This window comes from Pocillopora damicornis, chromosome 9, assembly GCF_964200805.1.
Source record: "Pocillopora damicornis chromosome 9, jaPocDami1.2, whole genome shotgun sequence".
Taxonomy (NCBI): Eukaryota; Metazoa; Cnidaria; class Anthozoa; order Scleractinia; family Pocilloporidae; genus Pocillopora; species Pocillopora damicornis.
In genome coordinates this window covers 7,131,798-7,157,921 of record NC_142678.1, presented here as the reverse complement: position 1 = coordinate 7,157,921, position 26,124 = coordinate 7,131,798, and the positions used below count along the sequence as shown (strand labels likewise).

At 37.2% G+C, this 26,124-nt stretch overlaps 3 protein-coding genes and 1 pseudogene across 3 annotated transcripts; 3 read left to right on the top strand and 1 right to left on the bottom strand.

Annotated features, from left to right (window-relative positions):
* The first annotated feature begins 7,397 nt into the window (after positions 1-7,397).
* LOC113684566 (uncharacterized) lies at positions 7,398-13,803 on the top strand. The gene is made up of 4 exons (XM_089183203.1): positions 7,398-7,752; positions 9,034-9,639; positions 12,133-12,426; positions 13,052-13,803. Exons 1-4 carry the CDS (start codon positions 7,539-7,541, stop codon positions 13,666-13,668), a joined length of 1,731 nt encoding a protein of 576 aa, XP_089039329.1. The 5' UTR covers positions 7,398-7,538; the 3' UTR covers positions 13,669-13,803.
* A 978-nt stretch (positions 13,804-14,781) lies between these two features.
* LOC113684565 (uncharacterized) lies at positions 14,782-16,660 on the top strand (annotated as a pseudogene).
* Positions 16,661-18,875: 2,215 nt separating this feature from the next.
* On the top strand, positions 18,876-20,548 carry LOC113684551 (potassium channel subfamily K member 3). The gene is given in 3 exon segments (XM_027201949.2): positions 18,876-19,319; positions 19,792-20,328; positions 20,331-20,548. Coding segments are annotated over 3 exon segments (924 nt in total). The 5' UTR covers positions 18,876-19,021; the 3' UTR covers positions 20,420-20,548.
* Positions 20,549-22,462: 1,914 nt separating this feature from the next.
* Positions 22,463-25,237, bottom strand: LOC113684564 (potassium channel subfamily K member 15). Its single transcript, XM_027201963.2, has 3 exons — positions 25,130-25,237; positions 23,755-24,050; positions 22,463-23,473 (listed from the first exon to the last, which is right to left on the bottom strand). Exons 2-3 carry the CDS (start codon positions 24,044-24,046, stop codon positions 22,875-22,877), a joined length of 891 nt encoding a protein of 296 aa, XP_027057764.2. The 5' UTR covers positions 24,047-24,050; positions 25,130-25,237; the 3' UTR covers positions 22,463-22,874.
* Positions 25,238-26,124: the final 887 nt, after the last annotated feature.

Below are 26,124 nucleotides of genomic sequence, written 5' to 3'. Positions count from 1 at the left end.
CGCCTCACGCGAAGGTTTTGAAATGACAGTAATTCATTCAAATTTTTTACAACGACTGAGTAAACAATTCTTGTTGCGTGACCGTAACGTCAAGCGGAGTTTTTACACAGCAGACCGGAATATACACGAAAAAGTACTGAAAGCGATTCTGGTGTGAGCTTTTCGTCTTTTTTTATTGAAAAAAAAGGCAATCGGCCGAAGAGGGGTTATTTTTTATTATTGTTAAGGTGAAAGTTTTCCTTTTCAGTGTAAGATGTTTTCCCTGATAAATATCAGGATGTAATTTGATTAGCTCTCGGCTAGCCTGTTTAACTTTTATACTTGTTTTTTTCGCTTCCTTTGGTCTCAGAAGAATCGGAACAGAAAGAAAAAAATAATAGATGCTTTTTAAATTGATATTTTCTTCAATTGTGAGGATTAATTTTTATTATTTGTTGAAGAAATGACAGAGTTGGCTAAAGCTCGAAGCAGTTTACTAGCCGTGGTAAATTGAATTAGTCAATTAAATGCAAATAGGGAAAATTTAATTAGCGAAGTTGGAGTGAATTTATTTTGCCAGTTTTGTGTCATCATGGACGTTAAGTACTCTTTTAGCTCCTTAGTCGGCGGTTCTTGATCTTATGACGCCAGAGATAGGAGCAGATCAACTGAGCTTATTCCATTTCTGAACTGCAAAAGAGACATCGCGGGTCATAAGTCTTCCTTGTCAATAACTGACGTAGAAACCGAAATCGAACTTATTTTGGGAAGAGTATCTACATCCTTTTCTTCGGAGTTAGACCTTTCGGAATTAACAATTTGTCCCCGGCACTGCTCATCCCTCGGTATTGGGTGGCGTCGAGGATCGAATCTGTGCCGAGTTCCTCCGCCAATCTCGAAGCACGGCGGACAAGCCCAAAAAAACGCAAAGGCAGAAAAAGGACTTGGCAAAAGTGCTTGTTATTTGATATGGAAGAAACTGGGAATTTTTATGCCAGTTGGTTCAGGTATGTATACATCATTTTTCATCTTTTTCAACCAAACAGACCAACTCTAAAATGGCGGTCCAATGTGACACTTCAATAAAAGCACTTTGTAAGCACTTTTCTTTTTTTTTTTATTTTGACTTTTTCAATAATTAAGTAGCCGTGACGGTCGCAAATTCAAAAGCCTTTGTTTATTTACGTGTTTCTTTTCCTTTCATTATTCTAACATTTTATATTAGTGATTGTAGCAGCAAAAAGGTAAATTTAGAAGCCTTCACCGGACTCCTAAAATTACAGCTTTTTAAAGCAGATTCCCCGATGGCCTATAGATAGTTACAGGGAGACTCAGCCCCTAAAGGGTACCTTTATCAGGCTTCAGGTATATCAAAGGGTAGGGAATTGAAGAGTTGAAGTATATGAAAGGGCAGGAAAATCTATAATTTAAGTTTATTAAAACAGGTGCCCTTACTTGTGTAAATTAAGACCGTAGTTGTTCAGAATAGTGATTATATCGTATCAGCAAAAACCTGTATTTTCCATCGATTCACTCAACAGGTATTTGTCGCAACTGCCGGGTTAATCTTGATATGCAGAAAATAGGGGAGCTGCCCACAAAGCTTCCGGAGACCAAGAACCTTTCTTACGAGGAAACTGAGACCATTGAGACTTCTGTAAGTTCTGAACTGGCACTCAATGGAAATAGTGTTATTAACAGTGGCACCAAACAAGGCCCGCGGGGCAAAAAAAAAAAAAAAATGGATAGGGACCTTATCATCACAAAGTCTGCATGAGCGGGCCCCGTTTCCTTGCTGCCTTTCCTTAAAATGTAACGAATAAGGATAGAGAGCATAAATTAACCGATTTCGTAGACTTCAGACTGTGCTGGTATCCAAGAAAACAATGCCATATGCTTATTTTGTGCTTTCTACGTCAGTTTTTCCTGAGTTCCGCAGATAATGAAGAGGTTTAATACCCCGTGCATTTTATGTCGCCCTTGCGTCTGCACACAGTTTAAATTTATTCAGCGGATTTTCTATTTTTATTCTCACCAAAATCTGAGAATTTGAAGCAGTGGCAACAAGTTAAAGACCACGTAGTCCGCGATGGTAAGCTGAGGCCAAGTTGTTCTTTTAAGAATAAAGGGTTCATTTAAAAAAAACTGCATTTTTGCTTGCACTTGCCCTGTTGAAGTCCTAAATGTAATAACTGTCCTAAATGTAATAAAGTCCTAAATGTAATAACATTTGGTCCTAAATGTTATAAACTCCTAAATGTAATAAACTCCTAAATGTAATAACATTTAGTCCTAAATGTAATAAGCCACCAATGCAATCGTTCAACTCCTTCAGTGCATAGTTGTTATGGTGGACATCCACACTGAGATGTTAGTGACAGCTGTTGCACCAAAAAAACCGCTGACCAGTACACATGTCACATTACGGGCTCGCTGATATCAATCAGCGTCTTTTTACTTGCTAGACATCATGGTTCATAAAGTGGTTTATTGATCGAGTTGAAGAAAATCATTTCCAGACCAAAGTGGGCTAGTGCTTGGCTGGAAGCTTAATAGGATGGAATAGATTGGTACGAAATTATTAATTTTTTGGAAAAGACATTGACTACAATTGATGATGAACTAGCTTGCTTTTGTTGATGTGTTCGTTCGTGTTAAAGTCTTAAGTAGTGATGCACCATTTTAGAGCAGTTTGAATGAATTCGCTGTGTCACATGTTAATCCAAAAGAAAATTATTATTATCAGTAGCGTTACTGAAATTTTGCACATCAATGTTATCCAGTGTCGGTTGATTTTAATGAAGCATTTGAGTTCATTTTTAAGAATGACTATACTGATATATTCAATTTTGAACTTAGGGTATTGCATTTCTAGCCCTCTATGGCTTTACTCCACCTCAGTAATCAGTTCATGTACCATATGACTATAAGTGGAAACTGTTGAGCTTTCTTTTTTCATTCATCTATATATCTATTCATTTTCTCCCCTCACGGCGGGGAGAAGAGATGAAGACAAAAAATGAAATATAAACTTGAGATCAACTTTAAAATATATTTTTTCCCGAATATTTCGGTTCGGGAACTGATGAACCCGTCATAAGGGGCTAAAGGAAAAAAATGAATGGTTCATTAGACCGTCAACTGACCATCATGTGTTGGATGTCGTAGCTCAATGGTTCAATTTGACTCTTGCGTGGAAAAAAGGCAACATGTCGAGACCAGTGATCGTGAAATGGGATAACATATAATTGGTCAGTAGATATCTTGCTCTGTAAGTCACTTTATCATATAGCTAGCAGCGCACGTGGGCAAAATGAAGTGAATCCTGTGTTCTGATTGGCTACCTGAGCGGGCATGATGGGCCCACCCTCGCCCGCTCGGGATTTCCCGTATTGATCCCACGCAAGAAAACCTACAAAGTTCGTAACTTTTGGACAATGTTTGCATATACATAAAAAAAAAAAAAAAAAATTAACGATTCTCCTGAGTTTATTGTGCTGCAAACACAGTTGGCTTTCACTATCGGCTCTCGAAATAAACGGGCCATTCTTGATTCTTATCAAAGTGAAATCTTTTGCTATACAATGAACCCTTTAATGATTAAGCCAAGAGAATATAAACTTTCTTGACCAAGCTTGTATGGTCAAGATTACTGGATATTAGCCTCGTTTTTTTCTACTTTTTTATGGACCGAGACTTCGTCTCAGTCCATAAAAACGCAAAAAAAAGGAACTCGGCTAATATCCAGCCATTTTGACCTCACTCTTGGTCAATAACGTATATGAATATATTTTATGCAGACCCGTACAAATTTGGCAAGGGAAGACAGCACAAAAAATGCCCTTCCGAGCCCAGAATTTGTCTAAGGTATAAGTCGGTGGACTTCCTTTTCCTTATAATTCGGTTCATGAAGTGTTAACTTCAGCACTGATGACAGAAGTATATCGTTAAAATCTGTTACACTTAAGAGTCTGAGCCAATGATATAAAGACAGCTATTGGTCAACGTTCTCATTGCTTTTGCGTCCGTCAATTTGATGCCAAAAGCACATCAGTAGCAGTATAAGGCTTTGTAACCAATGTTTCTCAACCTAGTTAGCAAATAAAAAGACGCTGATTAATATCAGTGAGCCCGCAATATTCCATGAATATTGGTCAGAGGATTCTTTGGTGCAACAGCTGTCACTTTGACATCTCAATGTTAGCGCAGTTAAACGATTGCATAGGAGGCTTATTACATTTAGGACCGAACGTTATTACATTTAGGACTAGGACTTTATTACATTTAGGACTTCAACAGCCCCCACCTACACACACGCATCCCTCCACTTTATACCGCCAGGGATACGAGTTCGTGTGATTTCCTCAAGGTTAAGGATACGGTGAATAACGCCCAGAAAAACGCTTCGGGTTTCCAATATACTACTCCGGGTTCCTCTACCACTCGCTTTAAAGTTCGTACTGATTTGTCATAATGAAAGGTATTTTATATAATGAATTAGGCACTTTTTATCATAAATGAAGGCAGCAAAAAAGGTCTTATTTTTGGTCCATAATAAAGGCAACAAAGATCAGGAGGGATTATTGATCTTTGTCTAAGTGTTGGTTAACTTTGATAATTACGTACCCAATTAATTTTTTTCAATACAGTTTACGTTATATTTATTTTGCGTCCTTGTCTAGGGCGTGATGTGTAACCTTCGAATTGCTGCAAGTACTCCTTGTTCGGTGGTAGCACATGACTCAACCCTCCTAGAAGAAACCGAGACAAGCACTACAGGAATGAAGTCGGAAGAACCTATTGACCACCTTAACAGTTTCTTAAGAAGTCAAGACGTTAGTCCTGTTAGGTACACCCTAAAGCCACCTTGGAATTATGCCAGTGGAAGGACCAGACGACTGCATGAGCGCATAGCAAAGCAAGCGGTTTCAGCTGTTCTTGGTGAAATAGCGCCTAATGATCCAGATCTTCTCTGGGAATCTATTATGTCCTCAAAACAAAATGAAACTGGAAATCACACTTGTTCTAGTGGTTTGGATAAAGAATTGATGTACACGCTGGCAAACTGCTACAAAAATGCAAACGAAAGGGATTCTCGCAGGCAGATATTGTCCATAATGGCGGATAAGGTTAGCTTGGCAACAATTTAACAGTGAATCCCGGGCCTGACAAGTTATCGGTTTAAGGTCGCCAAGCAGCATGCTGCAGTCCATGGCAGTGGAAAACTGGTGGAAAACTAGCGCATTTCCTAGACTTTATCACAAGCTCCCATGTAATTCAAGATCTTCCATTCGGAGCCAAGACAATAACATTGTCAACTAACGAGGTATCCAAGTTCCAAATGTGGTACGGAACATGATACCTGAACGAATCGTTTGCCAGTACCAAGAATATTCTGCCGAGCATGATTTCACACCCATGAGTCGCAGTACACTGCTCGGCTGCCTACTACATAAGTGCTCTCTAATTGGTTACTGCTCGCGTCTAGGTAGATGAATAAGGGTGGATTCCCACTGTCGCGTAAATTTCACGTGCACACACACGTAGCTTTTAGGCGCGTAATTTAAATAGAGGCAATGTTTGAAAGGTCGCACGTAAACGTAAAAGTTGAGCGAGGTTTAGCTTTAACGTTTACTCGTGGCATTCCATACGTTCTTCTATTTTATTCACACTCTTAACCCTATTTAGACCGGGAAGGGTTTGAAGTCCCCCTTTGCTTAAAAGTTGAATAACTTCAAAACCGCTCAAGCTTTGAGCACCAAACCTAGCGACTTTTCCTAAAAATCATCTGGGGACATTTTAAAGTCGTCGTGACTTGTACGTCAGCATTGACGTTACCATGGGAACCGAGTTTTGAGAGCCATATTTTCCAAAACTTGCTGTTTTACTCAGTCAATTATACCTTACACTGTTCTTATACGCCGTCAAGAAATGCAGTGTTTATAGTGTGATTCCGTGACTGGTCGACTCCCCAATATCACGTTTAGTCACTAAACACTTCGTCACGCAGAGTCTCCGGTCAATAGAGTTTAGCGTTTCAAAATGGCTAAAATTCACCCAGTTTGGCTTTTCTATCTCACTCTTTAAGTAAAAACGCAACTTTGCAACTGTAAAACCTACAAGGATTAAGAAAAATGATTATTTGGGGATCAAATATCCACTTTCATGGATTTCGAAACTGGAAGTGTTTACACAATTACCGCCGACCCACCATGAAAATTCCTTAACTTCGATACCGCCTTATAAAGATTTCCTTCAATAACCCAAGCTAATTCCCAGGTATGTTTTAGATGTATGTCTAAATGTGGGATTTAACTACAATGAAGTCAATTTGGAGTTATACCACATGTGCAATATTGCCGTCGAAAATCAATAACAAAACGGAGTTTTTGTTATCCATAAAACCTATTCCTCATTTTTGAATAATTTCTGCTCGGTGAGTGTCGCTTTTGCTCTAAAAGAATCTTCTAGTAAAAGAAGAACAGTGATTCTGTTGAAATAAAGTGTCCAAATTTCTCCGTGCGACTTTGTTTGCGAACGAGAGGCAAGTTGATGTATGCAAATTTCACGTAAATGATTAGCCAATTTTGTGACTCCGACCACAAAAACCGATATTCTAATTTTTCTAAAAAATAAAAGGCTTTTGGTGGGAATAATCCACATCAGGTATCTTATCCACCTAAAAGCTATTTATGGACAAAAAACGAAAGAAAGCGATTTTTCAACTCTTGCCACGAAATTAAGATTTTGGTCGATATTTCCTGACCATCGCTCTTAAAACAAAAATATGACCAGCTGAGAACGAATTTGCTGTATTGTATGAGTTGCGTTTGGCTACCGTAATTTTTTCCTTTCCAAAGCTTCATATTCCTTCGTAAAGATTTATGTTAAGGATAATAATAGTATAACGAAACAAAATTTCGTAAATTTGTCAACTTGACGAAAATTTGACGGAAATGACATCAACGACATCGATGACATTAATGTGTGTTTCAACGGAAAGACTTCTACCTTCCCTTAAGGCCATCACTTAGGTTGTAATCAATAGAGTTAATTGATATATCAACAAGTTAAAGGAGAATATCGTGATGTAACGTTTGTAAGTGAATGAAGAGAACACAATATGCCTAATTTTGTGTATGAAGAATGTGGGAGGGAAGATGAAACACATTCCGTGTATTAATACTCTCCAGTCACTGATAAACGACTATTTCAGATACTTTTGATAACCTTTGAAATTTCTTTTCGAAGTCGTTTGTTCCTAAAATTCTAGTTGAGCAGGTGTCTGGGGATTGAAACAAATTTTTACTTCGCTTGACTATTGAAATGCAAATAACTTCATATTTCACGCAGAGTAATATCATACTCCTTAAAGACGGCCTTTAACTAAGTAGCCGCCAGGCCATCCTCCTGTTTAAATTTGTAAATGTGTATCGACTCGAAATAGGACGAAAATGAGTTATCTATGCCGATCTAACTGTGTGAGCAAAGAAACCAAAATTTTTTAAATCCGTTTCTCTTTATTCTTGGGTTTTCTCTACGGCGGTGCTTTCCTGTTCATGATGATAGAAGAAGAAGCGACGAAAGAACAGATCGAGAAAAATAAAGCTGAATTGGAAATTTTAAAGAATATAACGATGGATAAATACAATATGACTGATGATGAATTTGGAACACTCGTCAACAAATTGAAGACAACAGCGTATGCAAATTTGCCGGAATGGAGCTTTGAAAATGCTACCAGTTTTACACTGCAGCTTTTGACTACAATTGGTATGCAATGGCTATGGTTTTCTAAACCACTTTATCGTTTATGTAGGCTGTATACTTCTTGGTAAAAGCCTTATGCGGTTAATGCTTGCAAATGTCATTTTTGTAAATATCCACAACAAAAGTTACACCTGCAAGCGCCTGTGATATTTCTTACAATAACATTTAACTTTCCAGCATAAGATAATGTTATTCCCTTTTCTAGTTTTAGCTCCCAATTAATAGCCAAACACATCAAACCTTGAGTGTCCACGACACAAAGAATCGAAAGTATCAAGTGGAATACTAATCTAGTTCAATTTCACGGTGACTTTAGTTGAACCCTTGCTAATTTATGAAACTCTCTGATTCATTACTGAAGAGCTGCCTGTCCTTCAGTGTCATGAGGGTCATTTCAAAACTTTGGTCCGCGGAAAATTGTAGTCAGAACATTCGTTCATTAACAAACGCAAAGAGTAGGCAGAAAAAAAATTCTTACCGTTTCTAACAAACTTTATTAATTCTACGATCCATGTTATACCCATTCTACTTAAAACGCATTGGTAACAAATGTATTTCTTCTAATTCAAGTAGTGATCGAGATGTTTCCTTCTGTCCCCAGACTGGTATCACTTTTAGATTTAAACTTAAGATCTTTCATTTTTAAAAAACCTTCTTAAACGATCTTAATTTTGTGTAAATATTTATTCATATTTTCTTATATTTTGAGACCACGAAGCGCCTAGAGCGAGCCGGATAGGCGCCATACAAGCATTGGCTATTATTATTATTATAATTATTATTATGATGTTTCGTCTATTCGATTCCTTATGGGGACTCAGAATTTTTTCCTAGTCCCACGCTCGTAATAAGACGAAAAACATCTTTCTCTATGTTTCATCTAGTCTATTTTTTTTTCTATTTTAGAAAGTCTCTCTGCTTAATTTAGGGAAAATACATTCTAATGACTACGTTTAAAACAAATTTTTTTCCAGTTGTTATTTCAGTGTTTACCTTGCACAAAAGTTCATTGAGAAGACACATTACACATACATTGACATCTAAATTATTCGCTTTTTGTCGAAGCGCCCAGTTAATTACAGCATTTTCAACACAAAAACATTTTAACGTCACAGGTTAAGGTAACAACACGTTGGGGACTGCTGCAAGACAGATTACTACCATCTTCTTTGCTTTTTATGTGCCTTTACAAAGCTACTGTCACATCCATTAGGAAAGTAAAGTTAGTAAGTCATTTATAGCATTTTAGCAAAGCATTAAACAAGTAACATCTTTATTTGGCAGGTTATGGAAACATCACGCCAAGGACCGCTGCGGGACAGATTATTACGATCGTATATGCCATTTTTGGTATACCTCTAACGATTCTCACTCTTAAGTCCATTGGCGAGGGATACAACAGCAAGGTCAAGTGGCTTATAACAAAGTTCGAAAACTGCCTCTGTAGAAAGCAAAATGAGAGTAAAAACCTTGAACTGAAGGTTCTATTGGGCAACATCTTCGTGCTAACATCCATTGTGTTCTCTGCAGCAGCAGCATCACAAGCCACTAACGGCTGGAGCATTAGGCAGGGTGTGTATGTATGGTTCATCACTCTGACTACCGTGGGCTTCGGAGATTTTGTTCCAGAAGTGATGATGAAAATTCAACCTTCTGAATGGATTATCCCTGGGTTGTGTTTCATGGCTGGGGTTGTCGATTCCATGGTTGAATATTTTACCAAGGCTGATTTCGAGCTTAACCGTAACAACAGTAAATGCTTTTGCTGCAACAATTCCCTTCAGTCTGCACAGGTGGAATATGATGGTACTAGGAAGCACTCGTCCAATGATCTGGGACTCGAAGAGGCTCATCAGCAAAGATGGGATGCAAGATCCACCGGAGATACAAAATTTTAAGAACTGACTTAAATTTGCTTAATTCATCGACCACTTAGCGGGTGTTATCACTGTCCAGTACAAGAAACCTGAAATTAGAACTTCTAGTGCGTCATATACCGGCGTGATTCAAAGAGGATCATGGAATTCAATATGTATTAGAACATAGGTAGTAAATTTGTGTAATCAAATTCAATTGCGCGAGCGTGCTTCATATTCCTATTGTGCACGCTCATGACGTCAGCAGACAAATCCCTCGAGAAAAATAAATTTTCCGTCGGGTTGAAAATGTTATGAAACAATTGGTTCATACGTCAGCTCTGCGTTCATTGAGATATGAAGCACTTGGGAAGTTTGGAGAGCACTCAAGAAGCTAAAGTTGCTCGAGGCGTAGCCTCGAGCAACTCTTACGCATCTTTCGTGCTCTCCAAATTTCCCGCGTGCTTCATATCTCGATGAAAGCACGCTGATGTATGAACCAATTGTTAATTTGCTATCGGAAGCAAAATATAGTGGCTTGAGAGTAGTGTCATTTCCAATTTCAAGTGTCGCCTCGAAGTGTTTATATAACCATTACTGGCTACTTAGTGTGGGTTTTAATTAAGTTCAGTATGTAATGTTACATATCTGACTTGCCTTTCACTATTGGATTTGAATTATTATGTTGTAGCGTGGACCATTGACTAACAAAAATTCACTTTGATATATTTGAGTAATTATAATTGCAGCAACAGAAGCGAGGATATGAACTGAAAAAGTCTATATCTGATTTCTGTAGTTCTCTCCTTTATTTGGTGCGTGGTTCTTTTCAGAGTTAGATGTAAATAAAATATACAAATGAATAAATAGATATGTAAGTATTAATTCGCCGGATCTTGCTCTTTGTCGCCAAGAGTGTACTAAACCTCTTCGTCGTTTGTCTGACATCATCCTCTTTGAGTTAATCAATTAATTAATTCATCTTTCGCAACTATTCGGGCCTGGTTGCTACGTATGTCTAACGACTAAAATGGTTTATTGATAAGCGGCTTCGTAATTTCAAAATGTAGCAGCAGTTATCTAGTAAGTCTTGAATAATCTTATATACACAGCAGCATTGCAGGTGTGTATTTCCACTTCCAATTTTTTGTCCAAAGCAGTATTGTGTCCTTTTGGTAGTGTAAGTTCTATCACCGTTACCAGCGATGCTTAAGTCAGAATTTCCCGTAATTCAGTCGTTTAAAATACATATGTTTACCTGATATGTGGAAGTTTTAAATTCCCATTATGAACTCCTACGCAGACTCTTGTGTATCTTTAACATGTGTAACTTTAATAATTATTGCCCTGTTTGTTGCCAAATGTATTGAATTCAAAGAGCTCGTGCCTCCAATGAAGTGTAGCTGTGGGTTGTAAATCGCACCAAATTATTACTAACCTGCTTACTATGCCTATGAGTCATCATAGCTTTTTATTTTTTCGAAGATTTATTTTTGTTTTGGCTACCATTATATACTGTATGGGTTGAAATAGAGAAATCTGTCTTCGATATACATGCAGCTGTTGGCGGTTCTCATGGCGAAGTCGTATTAGCCGCCTGCTATAGCTAATTCGTTACCCAGCTATTATTCCTTTTCCAATAGAGTCATAAAGATGGAGAAACATTTCGACTTCATTACGTCGTGCTGAATACTTCGATTGAAGAAAAACACAGTAATCAGATACAACTGTAAATTTCGATAAAAACAGACGCGAGTCTGGGATTACCCACATGACAATTTAAGACAGTTTGAGACAGTTTGGTAGTAAAGGTAACAACTTATTTCTTTCGGTTTTCTTCATCATTTATATCTTTAAACTAAACTGATGTTAACTTACACGCCTTTCATATCAACGAAAAGGATTAAAATGCAGAGGGAAACAAAAAAAGCAAACAATCAATAAAAGCGCAAGAGTTCAATATTAATGCAAATAGCCTTGAAATCTACATAATTATTTTAGTAGCAATTTGCTCTAAACCTTAAAAACAAAACAACAAAATCAAAGGAGGATTGCAGCGGTTGCATTTTCACTTACAATATATTTTTAGCTGTTCTTTGATATCTCTAACAGTTGTTGCGCAAAATACGTTTTAACATAACTAAGAATCTTCAGCTAAGCTTGAGTCAACTAAGAAATGAGCAGGTGGAAACACATTGACTGAATTTTCATGACAATCTTCAATTATTCATCACTCGACAAATAATTATAGATAAACGTAAACTCAAAGGCGCTATTTCTTGAAAGTGTCCCTGATAAAAGACGTAATGTTTAAATTACCTGGTTGATAGAAAATTTGGTTACCCATGAAAAATGCACCGGGAGCACAAAGTCTCTGATCTGATAACTTTTAAATTGCAAATATTCATGAGAATAAAGAATATGAGAAAGGGAGGAAACTTTTAAGCCTCGTTAGGAAAAAAAGAAGGGAAAAAGGTCTCACAGAAAAAAAATAACATTCAATATTTGGCTTTTTTTCAGAGTCGATAAATGAATTCTTTACTGGGAAAGGTGTTACTGAGGTTGTCAATATACTATGTTTATACATTAGCCGTTGCTTGGGTCTTCACCTATATCGAGCACCAGGATGAATCAGTCCATGACAGAAAGGATAGGATGTTGAAGGATCTAAGAACAGACATGCAGAATAAATACAACATGACAGAATATGAGTTCATGAATTTTTCGAGAAGAGCCAAAGAAGTCTTTTCGGTTGGGGATGAAATAGACTGGACTTTTCCTATCAGCTTTATGTTCGTGGCAACAACTCTATCGACAGTAGGTAATTGTACAAAGATAACCTTGAATAAATGTTCTGACTAAAAAATGACATGATACGACTCTATGAACGAGGTCGGCTCAAAAAGAGAACGGAGAGCTCGGATTTCAAATAGACCTCTTCAGTCTGCAGGATTGTTTACCAATATCCGGTCTCAACAGTATTCTCAGCTTTACTTTTTGTTAATTTTGTGTACATGTGCATGTGAACACGTTTTTTAAGAAATAGTTTTCTTAGGTATTATCACATGAATTGAAATGGGTAAACAAAACATTCAAGCTACAAGTGTAAAGAGGTACGCCGGTCTATTTCTATAACCATGTGGACTGCTGCAAAATCATGTCTAAGTTTAGATCTTATCGTGTCAGCAAGAATAAGAAAAATATCGAAAATAGGATTATATCTTCGATCAAGGAAGAAGGAGGATAAACAGAGAATAAGGGAGGCATAACGTAAAAATAAAACGATTTAAAAACCAAACTAAAACCTAACAACGTACAAATATAAAGTAAACCCCAGGTAACAATTATGCGTGATTCTCCTCGCTTTCTCTTTGATATTTCTCTATTTATTCATTTATTTATTTTTTACATTATTCACTTAACTGTGGTTGCTTGATTTTATGTAGGATATGGAAATATAACACCTAAAACACGTCTTGGGCAACTGATAACCATCATAGTTTGTATTCTTGGTATTCCTTTGTGCATGCTGACCTTTAAAACTACGGGAGAACTTGTTGCTTCTTGTCTTCGGTTCCTTGTTATCAAAGCTGAAAAAGTTATCCTAAAGAGAGAGGAATCAAAACATATTAAGAAAAAAACGTTTCTTGCGACGTGTGTTTTGATGTTAACACTTCTCGCATTTGCGGCCACGTTATCTACCTTCCAAGAACAATGGTGTTTCACAGAGGGTTTATACGCCTGGTTCATTACTTTCACAACAATTGGTTTCGGGGACTATGTACCATTTCAGAAAAAGGTTCACCGAGAAAAATATTGGGAAAACAGCTTCATTGTTGACACTATCATCGTTGGTTTACCTTTAATTTTTGGACTGAGCATCATGTCCTGTCTCTTAAACTGTGTCGTCGACTCTCTGGGTGAAATACGAAGTTTTCGTAATCGCTGTTGGGAGTTCTGCTCAAGGATAGCTTGCGGTCGATGTGTAAGCTATGTTGTTGCACCAGAACAGCGCAATCGAGATGCTGGATCAGTTTTTGAAAATCAGTCAACTAGACTTTAGTTAAAATTCTGACTAAGGTTTTAACAATTGAAACGTACTTGGTGAAAGATTGTTCAGGCTGGTTATGTGACACGTGACCCAGGTCATCTTAAAACTTTAACACTGTTTCTTACTAAGGATATCTTGGAGATAAGTTTATATGCTGTTATTACACTGCCTATTATGTAAATGATCCAATAAACTAGGAAAGCGAATATTTGTATCAAACACCAGTTAGGTTTGAAAGTCGCTTGGTAGCAATTTAAATTCAGCATACAAAGAAAATAATCTCGATTAACTATTCAAACCTGTAAATTTTGTAGCCTATATTCTAGTTTTGCGTGCGGTTATCTTTTACCTTGATATAAAACTGGATTTCTTAAATTCTCACCTTAGTCGAGGCCAAGTTTCAGACTAGGATACTTCCTATAGCTGGAGAACAGCAAAACTAATTCTTCAGTAGACTTAAAACATATTTCATTCATTTTAATCTATTAAAAATAAAACGTGGAAACTTTTCTCAATTGTTTATGCAGCCTCAAGAAAATTGAAAATGTGCAAGTTTCACCTGCCTGTACTCGCAGCACAACATTCTTTTGGCGGACTAATACCTCTGCTCGTTTCAGTGAGCGTGCAAATTATGTGTTTGTGGACACTGAACTATCTATTAACTTGTTTTTTTAATGAATTTTAACATATATCTGAATTTTCTACTGATACCATCAACAGCGATGTTTATCTGTTCGAGACCTCTCAAATGACAGTGATCTGGTGATGAACACAATGTATTAATGATTTGCATTTGAAACAAACAATCTGCTTCGTTCTGCAAAACACGAAGTCATTGTTTTCCTCTGCGTGGAAATAATATCTCGTGCAGGTCAGTGTTTTAGTTTCTGCATGCCCATCTCAGCTAAGTTAAAGAAAAAATGATGATACCTTTAAATTTTATTGTGGACGTTTCTGTTTAAGTTTTATTTAGACAGTGCCCAAAATCTTCACAAAAGCGCGTCGCAACAGGGATAGGAACTTTCCTTACCTTGAAGCGTTAGCGGGTTCTGTAGTGCGTGTGTCTCGACCTGCTTTTTTGTTTGTATGACCGAGTTTTCTGACTGTCTTTGAACCAGACATGATATGGATGACATGGTATGGAAGGTATGATTTGGAGGAGATGTTATGGATATTCAGCAAGCCTCCTGCTAGTAAATTTCTGAATGTTTTCGAAGATTTTCAACTCCTGGGAACTGTTTGTTGATTTGTTATGTAAACGTGTTCGCGCATGTTGATGTATGAGTTCAAATAATCACATGTACGGTCGATTAATAGAGCGAAGTTCATGCCCCTTCCTCTTGGATGAAAGAAATAGAAGAAACCGCCTTGCAGAGTATCACGTCAACGCTTTGATGTCCAACACGATGCTATGTTCACAGCTTTATTTTTTTCCCATCACTATTGTAAACATGTTCTCTCCATTTATAGATACTGCATCCATTACTTCGAAAGACATTGCTGCGTTTTGCAGTATTCTATGCATATGCGAGTTTCATTGCTTGGATTTTTACCATTATCGAGCAAAGAAGCGAGTTAGCTAACAACGGAATGGAAAGGATGTTGAAAGATCTGAGGGCAGACATTGAGATTAAGTTTAATATCACTGACAACAATTTTAACAGCTTTGTGAGGAGAGCTCCTGTCGCCATGACAACAGGAGACGAAAAGGATTGGAATTTCTGGAATAGCCTCGACTTTGTTTTCACAGCCATCACAACAATAGGTAAAGTAACTGAGATCATTCATCGAGGGAGAGGATAACAGAAATCTATTCAGGGCTCTAGAAACGAATAAGCAGTTTTAATCTCCTCTAAAAGGGTAATGTAAAGAACATGCTGCGAGTTTATTAGCAGTTGCTCTTCACATATTGCGTGCCGTGTCGGCCACTTACTCAGAGGGATGGAGTTTTATAACCAGCTTATACGCCTGGTTTACTACCTTTACAACAATTGGTTTTGGAGACTATGAGACTATGTTCCCTTTGAGGCACTTCAAAGAAAGCTGGATCAAGTGGAAGTCTCCGGCGCAGATGGCGTAATTGTCCCAGGCCTGGCCCTAACTTTGCCAATGGATGGTTAGGTTTGGTGTCTCCTCCTGCCTTTTGAACTGTACTGTTGACTCTTTGGATGACATAAGGGACTTTCGTAATCGTTATTTTAGCTGTTGGTCAAGTTTAGTTACTAATATGAAAACACTGCTTTGTGGAAGGAGCGAAAATTATAATAAGACAGAAGGTCGTGATGAAGACCATCAATCGTCCTATGAAAATAATCAGGTAGCTTCCCTGTAGCGCACACAATTGTATGTCTATCGCAACTCTTTCAAATGCTGCTGATGCTGATCACACTTAAGTGCTCCTCTCGCTAAGAGCGGTGCTCTCGACTTCCCGTCGGAAAAAAACTTTTTTTTTTTGCCAATGAAAAGGGTTTAGGACACATGTTTCAAAAATAGTTTAGTTATTCTCCAATTCTCTTTTTTTGCGTCGCCACAAGCTAAAAATGATTTTTGGCCAGACCACCCCTGTGGACAGCGATAGAAAGTGTAAATGTCACAGATTTGTCCAGCACGCAGCGACTGCAATAATATAGCTCACGGAAATCTTGCTACAAGTTACAAGATGTATTCAGTTAGTTCACAGACAAAATATGGAAACTTCAGCCGAAACATTTTTCGTACCAGCGTGATCAGAGGAGACCTTTCTCTTCGACCTTGATTTGCATGTCAAAAATTCCCTAATTTGTACGAAAGAATTCTCAAAATGCAGGCGTTAATCGAGCTTAAAGCATATCAGTGCAAATTTTATACACTAATGAGGTCGCGGATTGCCTCGAACCCGCGGGAATATCTCTAGCTTTCACCCACTAACATCTTAAAAACAACGTAAATCCAACGTAAATGCTCAATCGCGCTCGCGCCGAAGATCATTTGCATGAATCTGAAAGTTGACTTAGATCTCCTTTTGACCGTTCAAACTTCGTTCGTTTATCTTCTACGTTGAGGATCTTAGGTTTTCTCAATGACTGATTGAAGAATAGATGCCGAGTTGTCCTAAAACGGTGCGTAAACGTGATCGGTAGCAACGCTTTCGCGCTTGCGTGACTAACAAAGTAAACAAAGATGATCGCAAGGCGCCTTCTCGATCATTTACGTTGAAATATCAGATTATGAACTACGCACAGTGTAGAGAAGATCAAAATCAAGGAATAAAATTTGGCACTCTGGTTATTACAGACATATCGCGTTGCTTAAAAGGACACACAAACAAGTTAAGATACGTTACAGTGTTTATTCACAAAACAACACGCATACACTGTAAAAAAATTCCTGCAGTTTCTCCCGAGATTTGATTTCCATCATTCATGATGGAAACAAATTTGCGGAAAGTAGGGCTAGTTCATCAGGTTCCGTGTGCTAAATCTCGGGAGAAACTGCAAGAATTTTGTCTTTATAGACAACGAAAACTTAAGATCCTCAACGTACAAGATAAACGAACGAAGTCTGAACGGTCAAAAGGAGATCTTAGTCAATTTTGCATATATATATATATATATATATGTATATTTATATGAGAAAAACATTATAGACTTCCAAAGGCACCATTTTATATACTTTGGTTGTAAACATTTACTATATATATATAGGGACGCAGTTAAGATAATTAATCTTCCTGTTGAAATAGTCAGGTCACTTCCCCATATTTAATATTTACAGACTTTTCGACAACAGAGCTCCACGAAGTCAGCTCAGTGTCAGGTGAATGTCTAAGGGTTTTTACCAGAGGAAGTTAAACCCCTACTACCTTTGCGAGTTCGCCACCTGCACTAAAACAAGTTCTCTCGAAAAATCTTCCGACTCGTTTCCTCACAGCAGAATCAATTCTATTAAAATCATTATTTATTTCGATTAACTTGAAATTTCAATCAGCCAGTTGGCAAGTTCGATGAAACTGCAAACTGGCTGATTGACTTGTGACTACTACTTTTCTTAGTAAAAAGAAACCTGGTGAAAGTTATTATCCTTTAGTATCTGTGAAAGTTAACCTGGAGGTTAAATAATTTTTTATAGCTAGTTTGTTTGTTTTCGAGCCAGTTTGTTTACAACATTATGGCTCCTATTCACTCGGAGTGTTTTGTCTCTACTCCAGTCGGGGGCCAAATTAATCATTGATGAAAGAGTTATTTAAAATTAAAAGAGGGCAGCGATGTAAGCATTGTATAAAAAAGTATTTAAAAAGTAAAATTAAGTTACTCGAATATAACTACCTTATACGATTTAAGAAACTGTTTCTTGGTTTGATCGTGAGCTACGACTAACACAAATGGAATCTTTTTTAAATGACTGTTGATTTCCGAATTGTGATTGGTTGATTTTTTTCAACTGGGTCCGGTGACAAAAGTGACACTGCAATATAAAAGTTATTTCTGGCCTTTTCTTCAGCTTTCATGCGAAAGACGTTCTATTGAAAAAAAACGATCATAAAAAATAATAACAATAAAAGTTTTTTTGTTTTTGTTTTTTTTTTTAATAGAATATCACCGGCATTCTCCTCTTTAGGAGTACAATACATCGAGTTTGGCAGATAACAACGACCTACCAGTCCGCATAAATTGAAATACTAGGACCACAATACTATTGATAAACAGAATGTAATTGTGGACATACAAACTTCTTTTAGCAGGTGGACAAAAATTCATATGTCAACTTTACAATCATTATTCAAAACGTTGTCTACCTAGGTAAAAATAGTCTTACTGTTATGTAAATTTATATATTAATTTGTCGCTTATTTTGATGTTCTTGACAAGGGAAGTATTGCAGTGTCTCTGTAGCCGCAGGATACTCAGTGGATGATAAGCCATGAATTAGGCAATGTGGCATAATTACGGTAAGTTTAGAGCGCAAGAAATTTTCTTTTTTGCCGTTTGGAAAACAGCAGATATTTTCTCTCAAACAAGAAGGCACCGTAAGGAAGCAGGTTTGAAAACAACTGTAGAATTTCCATGTGTCTCTTTATAATTTGTTAATAGAACTTCACATCTTGATGATGTTAATGCCATTACTTAAGAAGGTTGTTGTCAAACTCCCTCACAAGAAAATTAGAATTGTAAATCTATGAATGTGTATTTTAAAAATTATATGCACAAAGTTTAAAAATGCAGTTATAAAATCGAAAGCTAGGTGTCCTACACAAGTTTAAACAACGGATCTATACCTAACTCGCGCATTTTACGATAGTATCTCAAATATCATAATTGATGGTTTTGATGTTGTAGTAATAACAACGCGTTGAACTTGTTATTCTCAGGGTATTTTGATAGAAAACATGCATCCTCTTCTCGGAAAAGCTCTGTTACGCGTTGTACTCTTCTACGGATACGGTTTGCTGGTTGCCTGGATTTTCACACTGATTGAAAGTCAAGAGGAGACAAGACAACTCAAAATGAAAAGAATCTTTCAGGAACTGAGAACGGAAATTACTCTTAAATATAAGGTCAATATGTCAGATATAGACTTTGAGAGTTTTGTAAGAAAAGCATCCACAGGGGTTACAGCTGGAGAGGAACTTGACTGGACTTTCCTGAACAGTTGCGCCTATGTTTTTGCAGCTCTTACGACAATAGGTAAGTTATACAGTTAGAATTCGAACTTGACCTCTTTACTAGCCAGCCTCTCATATTTGGTAAAGGCTGTCATAAGGGTAATTCAGCCTTGGACTCATTACAGAGAAAACAAATTGCTATCATTACGTGTACCAAATTAATCCTGAAACGGTCTTTGTGGTAACCTCATATCATGCATTCTTTTTAATTATTATATTACCCTAAATTTCCAAAATAAACAAGGGCTGTCAAGGTGTTGAACATTTACTTTCAGACTTTTTTGGGAGTTTCACAATATAATTGCGTACATTCTTTAGCCATAGAGTACTTGGTTAAGAATCTACTCAGCCTGATTTCTTAAAAGTTGTAGAGAAGACCATTTAAGGCTGTCGTATAAAATCATGGTTTTTCTACATTAAGCGGTTCGCCCTTTCTTTAAAGGTATTCCTTGTCTATTCAATGTTGGCATGATATTTATTATTCCATCTGTTAGGTTACGGACATATAACGCCTAAGACATCCCTTGGGCAAGGAGTAACCATCATCACCTGCCTGCTTGGTATTCCTATCGCAATGTTAGCATTTAAAACATTGGGAGAGCTGTGCGCAACGTTCTTTACGTTTCTTGTAATCAAGACAGAGACCATTGCACTCAGAAGGACTGAACTGAAACACTTGAAAAAGAAAACGTTTTTTGTGGCATGCTTACTTTTGATTGTTTTGATAACACTGGCTAGCGTTTCAACAATTTTTCTCGAACATTGGACCTTCATGGAGGGCTTGTACGCGTGGTTTACAACGTTCACTACGATTGGTTTCGGAGACTACGTGCTGTTTAGATCGTATTCCATAAAGTTAGCTCAGGGAGATATCTCCACAACGAGTTTATTGCTTAAAGGCCTAACCTTTGCTGTACCATATGTCGTTGGTCTCAGCCTCATGTCATGTATTTTGACCTGTCTTGTGGACTCTGTGGATCAAATTCGCCATTTTCGTGATCGTTGCTGGAGTTGCTGTCCAAGTTTGATTTCCATGTAAAACGCATCCTCTGTCATAATGTTTCGCAAAGTGATATATCTGAAGGACGAAATCATGAAGAAAATGAATCATGCCATGTGTAACACAATTTCCGCCCTCATTAACTTTTTATTACCAATCAAAAACTTCTTTCTTTGGTGATCATTTCTTTTATTCTCATGACCTTAGCGTGTAATTCAGGGATGACATTGAAGAGATGAAAACAGTATATTATTAAGTTTACTCCTTGTGTCGAAAATTCCATAATCAAGTAAAGGTGCTTACCAATAAACAAAATAAAATTACTTGAAATTAGCCAAGAAAACAAATGAAAAAAAACAACCCAGGAGGTTGCGAAAGGTAAGGGTAGATGTATACAACAAAGACCCCTAATGGAATTATTTGTGGCATTCAAAGGCATTTAGATGGAACTGTGGGAAACAGAGTAGTAAATCCTTTAGATGCTTTGGGTAAAGAGTAAGAGAGGAGACATTATTTTATATATTCAGTGCAACATACTATTGTCGAAGACGACTACATTAGGAAAATTAATCTTTTTTAATCTTCCTATATTTTATTGTAGATTTGTCATTTTCCGTCGTTGTCTTGATGCAGAGATAAAGGATAGCACACGGCTAGATTTGAATTTGCAAATAAAGAAAGGAGATAAGGAGGCTATTAGAGCCTAACAGTGTAAAAGCGTAATTCTACTCTGTTACTCTTACAAGTAACCATACTTCAGATATCAATGCGACCACGAAACAATGTAATTTGGCATTGGGTTTTTCCAAGAGGTCATTTCGAGCATTTGTCTATTCTATTTGAGATTTTCCCATGAATGCCTACGACTGGAAAATTTATTGAGATTTTTTTCTTAGCTTTGCTTTGTTTGTTAATTTTATGCCTTCTTAGGCAAACCGGTTGTACAGAATGTCAGGCGACCGATCCCTATGTCATCGACAGCGATACGACTCACATTTGTAGCTACATTTCCAAATTCATTACAAAGAACGTTTCCCTTCAACCATTTCTGTTTTTTCCCTACCCAGACCTATTTAACATTACATTATGCCCTGTCAGCCCTGTGCTCAAGCTGCGCTCCTTTCGTTGGTCGTGACTGAAAGCGAAATATATTCCCAGCCAGCCCCACCCTCAATAAGAACATAATTATGACGTTAGCGATTGAGAGTAACACGTAACGCCTGCATTTCAGTTGATTTTATCTGCTTCACAATTGCAAGATCATCATTCACTTTAAATAAAATCCCGGAATACATTTAAACTTGAAAATAATTACTGTTATCGTTCAGAAACGATTTTCGAGACCTTTTCAGTACGCCTTGTTTAGAGTGATCTCTTTATTTATACCAGATTTTATTGCACTTAAGTAAAGTAATCACTAAAATAATCCTAATTTGCTTTGGTGTTGCTTATCTTTGCTCTGTGATTAGTCTGAACCAATCAAAGAGCAAAGAGATTGCTATTGTATATAGTTAATTATTCTATATCGTATAACTCAGGGCGGGGATGGTGAGAACGTTCGCCTTCCACCGTTGTGGCCCGGGTTCGAATTCCGTACCTAAAGTCACATACTGTTAAATTATCGCTGTTTATTGGTATTTTTCAATATTATTGCTATTATTATACAGCAATTCCAGTGATCTTACATATAGTCAATAACTGGAAAGTTCACGGACTTAAATCCGTGCCATGAGCATTTTCAATATATTCACGATCAGAGATAAATTCTTAGCCATTTGATAATCCTCTAGGAGCAAAGTCTAATTTGAATGTAGGTCTAATTTTCAGGAGTTAGGCATATTCATCCCTTTAAATCTTAAGCAGTCAAAATTACTACAGTAAGGGAAACGTTAATTAACAAATAAACTGAACATTTCCAAAAGTATTTTTTAAGGATGGCTGGATGTGTATACCTTCTTTTGCTGCGCCAGACTTCAACTTCAGCTTAACGCATCTGGCGTTAAGTTCCTAATGGATACTGAAAGATTCGTTGACGGGGCTTCTGTCCTCAGATCATGCATGGATAGTTCGTTGACTTCACGATGCTGTTTTGCAGATGATGGCTGAGTTATTGATCCCCTTATTGAATCTCTTGGTTAAAAACGTTCTCGTTGCCGTCTCCGTCTTTGTTTACTTCATTTCTCTTTCTTAGTCAATTTTCAGAAAATTTGAGAGAACCATAATCCCTTCTATTATTCAGCCACCAACTTCTGAATTACTCGTTAGGGTGACGAGGAGGGAAAAAATTGATTCAATGTATATTAACATTCAACCTCCGACCCCCATCCTAAGAATTGTTTAATGCGCGTAATAAGTTAGGTTGTTATCTGAGAAAGCGCATTTCGTTGTTCAATTCAATTGCCATGAAAAACGAGAAATCACATGATGGCCGTTGCTATTGGCTAAAATAATTCACTCGCGCGGATGATCGTGGTAAGATTAGTTATTATTGGAAGGTCAGGGGGTTATAATTTAATATCATGGGTAAAAGATTAATTTAAAAACTTTTTTGGCGATTCCACTAATTCCAGGCAGAAATTACTTGATTTGGCACTCAACCTGATTTTCCTTCTTGCAGCAGAGCTTGTGTCTTATGCTTGAGTGTAAGTGTACGCAGCTATCTATACAGCCATCACGAAAGTGGCGAATCTGATCCATGGAATCCACAATGCAACCCAGAATACATGACATACAACTCAGGCCAATCATGGTTGGAAGGTACAGTACGCAGATGTATATCACAAGATGAACTGTATTGTCTATCCCTCGTCCCATGCCCCTTAGAAGCGCTTCACAATGGACGTAGTCGCCGAATCCAATTGTGGTGAAAGTGGCAAACCACGCATAGAAGCTCTCCACATAATTCCACTTTTCCATGAAGGCGCCTGTGAAACTTGTAAAGATATACAAAGCAAACATGAGGGTGCATGATGCCACGAGTTTTTTGATCTTTAGATTCTTTACCTCCTCCCTTTTAAATAGATTATTTTCTATCTTTATGACGAGATGGCGAATAGAAGAAGCAAAAAGCTCTCCTGAAGTTTTAAAGGCCAACATGGTGATGAGAATACCAAGGAGGCACACAGGAATTGTGATACCTTTGCCAAGCTCTGTTTTAGGTGTTATGATACCATATCCTGAAATAAAAAGAATGAATAATTTTTGCTCCACTCCACATTACTTTACATTTAAGATTTGTACAGAGGTTAGAAGCAAATCACAAAACACTCAGCGGCAAAAACCAAAAACAAAAACAAACAAAAACAAAAACAAAAACAAAAACAAACGAAAATACAAACAGATAAGGTCCCCTTAACTGTTAGAACTTACAATAAAAAAGAAGTGGATATACTCATTGCCCAAATAGACAAGCGTTAATTAACACTGTACACGGCATGCGCTGACCCTTTTCTCTTACCTATTGTGGTGAAAGTGGTCAAGGCGAATGTGAGACTGTTAAGCAAAGTCCAGTCCAGTTCATCACCCTCAATCACAGCCGCCGCTGCACGATTTACAAAACTATTAAAGTCGTCATCGGTTATATTATATTTCTTATTCATATCATTCCTGAGTTTACTCAGCGAATCCTCCTTTCTTTTGAAAGCAGGTTCATCTCTTTTTTCAATCATGGTGAAAATCCAAGCAATTAGAATGGCGTACGCGTGGAGGAATCCAAAACGCAGTAATGATTTCTTTAGAAGTGGATGCATATTCCTTCAAAGAGAAACGAGAACATCAAATTAAATCTTTGTTTGAACAATTACAAAGAGCCCGATCCAAAATAACAACAATGGTAACAACAGGGAGGAGGTATGGATGAGCATAGGTAATCTTAATTGCTATTCTTAGCTTTGTTGGTCCTGTTTTACTTCTCCTGACGATCACCGCGAGAGCATGTGTTGGATATGACATGCTTTCACAGCCAACGAGGCGCGTAGTGCAGAGTGAGCCTAACTAGTCTCATATGGACCTCAGTTTTATTTGAGAGCTTTGAATCATACTGGCTAAGTAAAATTCGGCAGGTTGACTTCGTATGACTTGGTTCCATTGGAATATATGCATGTAAACTGCACCCGTTAGATATAGTTATTGAACGAAATGAGTGACTAAAATCAGAACTATGAGAAACGACACCATTCGATGTTCGTAGGTTTAAATATGCACCAGATTTTATTAAGTCAAGATTAATCCATGATCAATACTACTTTCAGTACATATCACACAGTGAACCAGAAACATTTCTTATTTTTTTTGTCAATAAACTAAGATGTGGACGAAAGTTAAATTCCTATCGCCCGTTTGTGTCTCTTCGGCTGCTCGGTGGTGAATAGTATTTGGTAAAGACTTCCCAACAGCACACTCGAAAAATATTATTCACCTGTGTGGTATATACTAATGTTAGATACCCGTATATTAGTTAGTAAGCTACTGCAAATCTTGAAACAGTTGGGTGTGCCAGCCGTTTCAGAGTCACATCAATTATTCATTAGTATTCTAACTTTTGTAATCGATGGTGAACAAATTTCTTGCCTTAAGAAACTTTATATGGGTTAAATTGTGATGTAATTTGTGCGAATTTCGTATTTTGACTTTGCTTGAACAAATTAACAAAACGAGAATTCTCTACTTGAGCGTGAGAGTTCCCAAAAAAGAAAATGGCTTTTTCGCCGATAAAGTAATCAGTTATACCAATACACTTTAGAGTGCTAGCAAGTGTGGAAAGCAATAACTTCCCATTGCTTGAGTTGAATTAAGTTATTGAATTATTAAGGATGTTTTTTTTTAAATCTTACCTCGTTGATTTCTTGCTGGAGCAACTTTACCGACGTAACATGCGTGGCATAGTCCGCTTTTTTTACAGTAATAACCTCTCTGTTTCTTCCAAAACATTTTAAATTTACTCTGAGCCCATTAATGATTTATAGTTTTTTTTTATTCAAATGCCTGGCCTGTCATTAAAAAATACGTTCGCTTTTTATTTTCTGTCAAGGCGACAACAATTGATGAAATCTTATTGAAAGTCAATTAACCAGCTGAATCTATTATGCCGAGCCAGTGATTAGATGCTGTCTATTGTTTTGAAGGAATGAAAGAAAAAGTTTTTTTCTTTTAGATAAAATTACAATTTAGGAGAATCACGAATAATTTTTTTCCAATATAGATATTGAATGACTTAGCCCATCTGAAAGAGTATTCATTCTTGGGGAATATGAACTATCCATGCACTATGAGAGGTTAGAAATGGATGGATGGCCTGAAAAAAGTAAAAAATGACATCCACATCAATTTTTGTAGCTCATCATAATAACAACTTTCATATTTGTGATTTAGGGAATGAGGCGCCGAAAACAAACAATCAACCATCGCATTTTATTCACAGCTGAAAGTCACCTGTAGATGGGAGTTGCTTCAAACAAAACACCTCTGTGTGAATCATTTTCTTCGGATATCTCATATTGTTAGCGACTCCCCAAGATTAATCTTTCTGTTATTGTCTTTGCTTTGCTTTCGTTTTTAAAAGTCCCTTCAATTTCTGTTTTGCTTCTCGAATCAACTGTTTTTCCTGAAGATCTTGTTTTCTGCGTTGAATGACAACAGCAATTTAGTCGTTTTCCTACGCCGTCGACACTTATACCCATTCAAAACCCAATAATTCAAAGCCTATTTCTGCGAAATACTGAAAGACTATATTATTATCCTGAAATATTTAAGATTTGTCTCAAGGATCGAGCCAAAAGAAAATTATAATCGACTGAAAGTGACAAAGGATACAAATTTGGCGAAGTCC

Coding starts and splice junctions, on each gene's coding strand:
- LOC113684566 (XM_089183203.1), top strand. CDS start 7,539: ATGATGATAGAAGAAGAAGCGACGAAAGAACAGATCGAGAAAAATAAA. Junction 7,753..9,033: donor GCAGCTTTTGACTACAATTG/GTATGCAATGGC, acceptor TTTATTTGGCAG/GTTATGGAAACATCACGCCA. Junction 9,640..12,132: donor AAGATCCACCGGAGATACAA/AATTTTAAGAAC, acceptor TTCAGAGTCGAT/AAATGAATTCTTTACTGGGA.
- LOC113684564 (XM_027201963.2), bottom strand. CDS start 24,046: ATGCATCCACTTCTAAAGAAATCATTACTGCGTTTTGGATTCCTCCAC. Junction 23,474..23,754: donor GACCACTTTCACCACAATAG/GTAAGAGAAAAG, acceptor TTTTTATTTCAG/GATATGGTATCATAACACCT.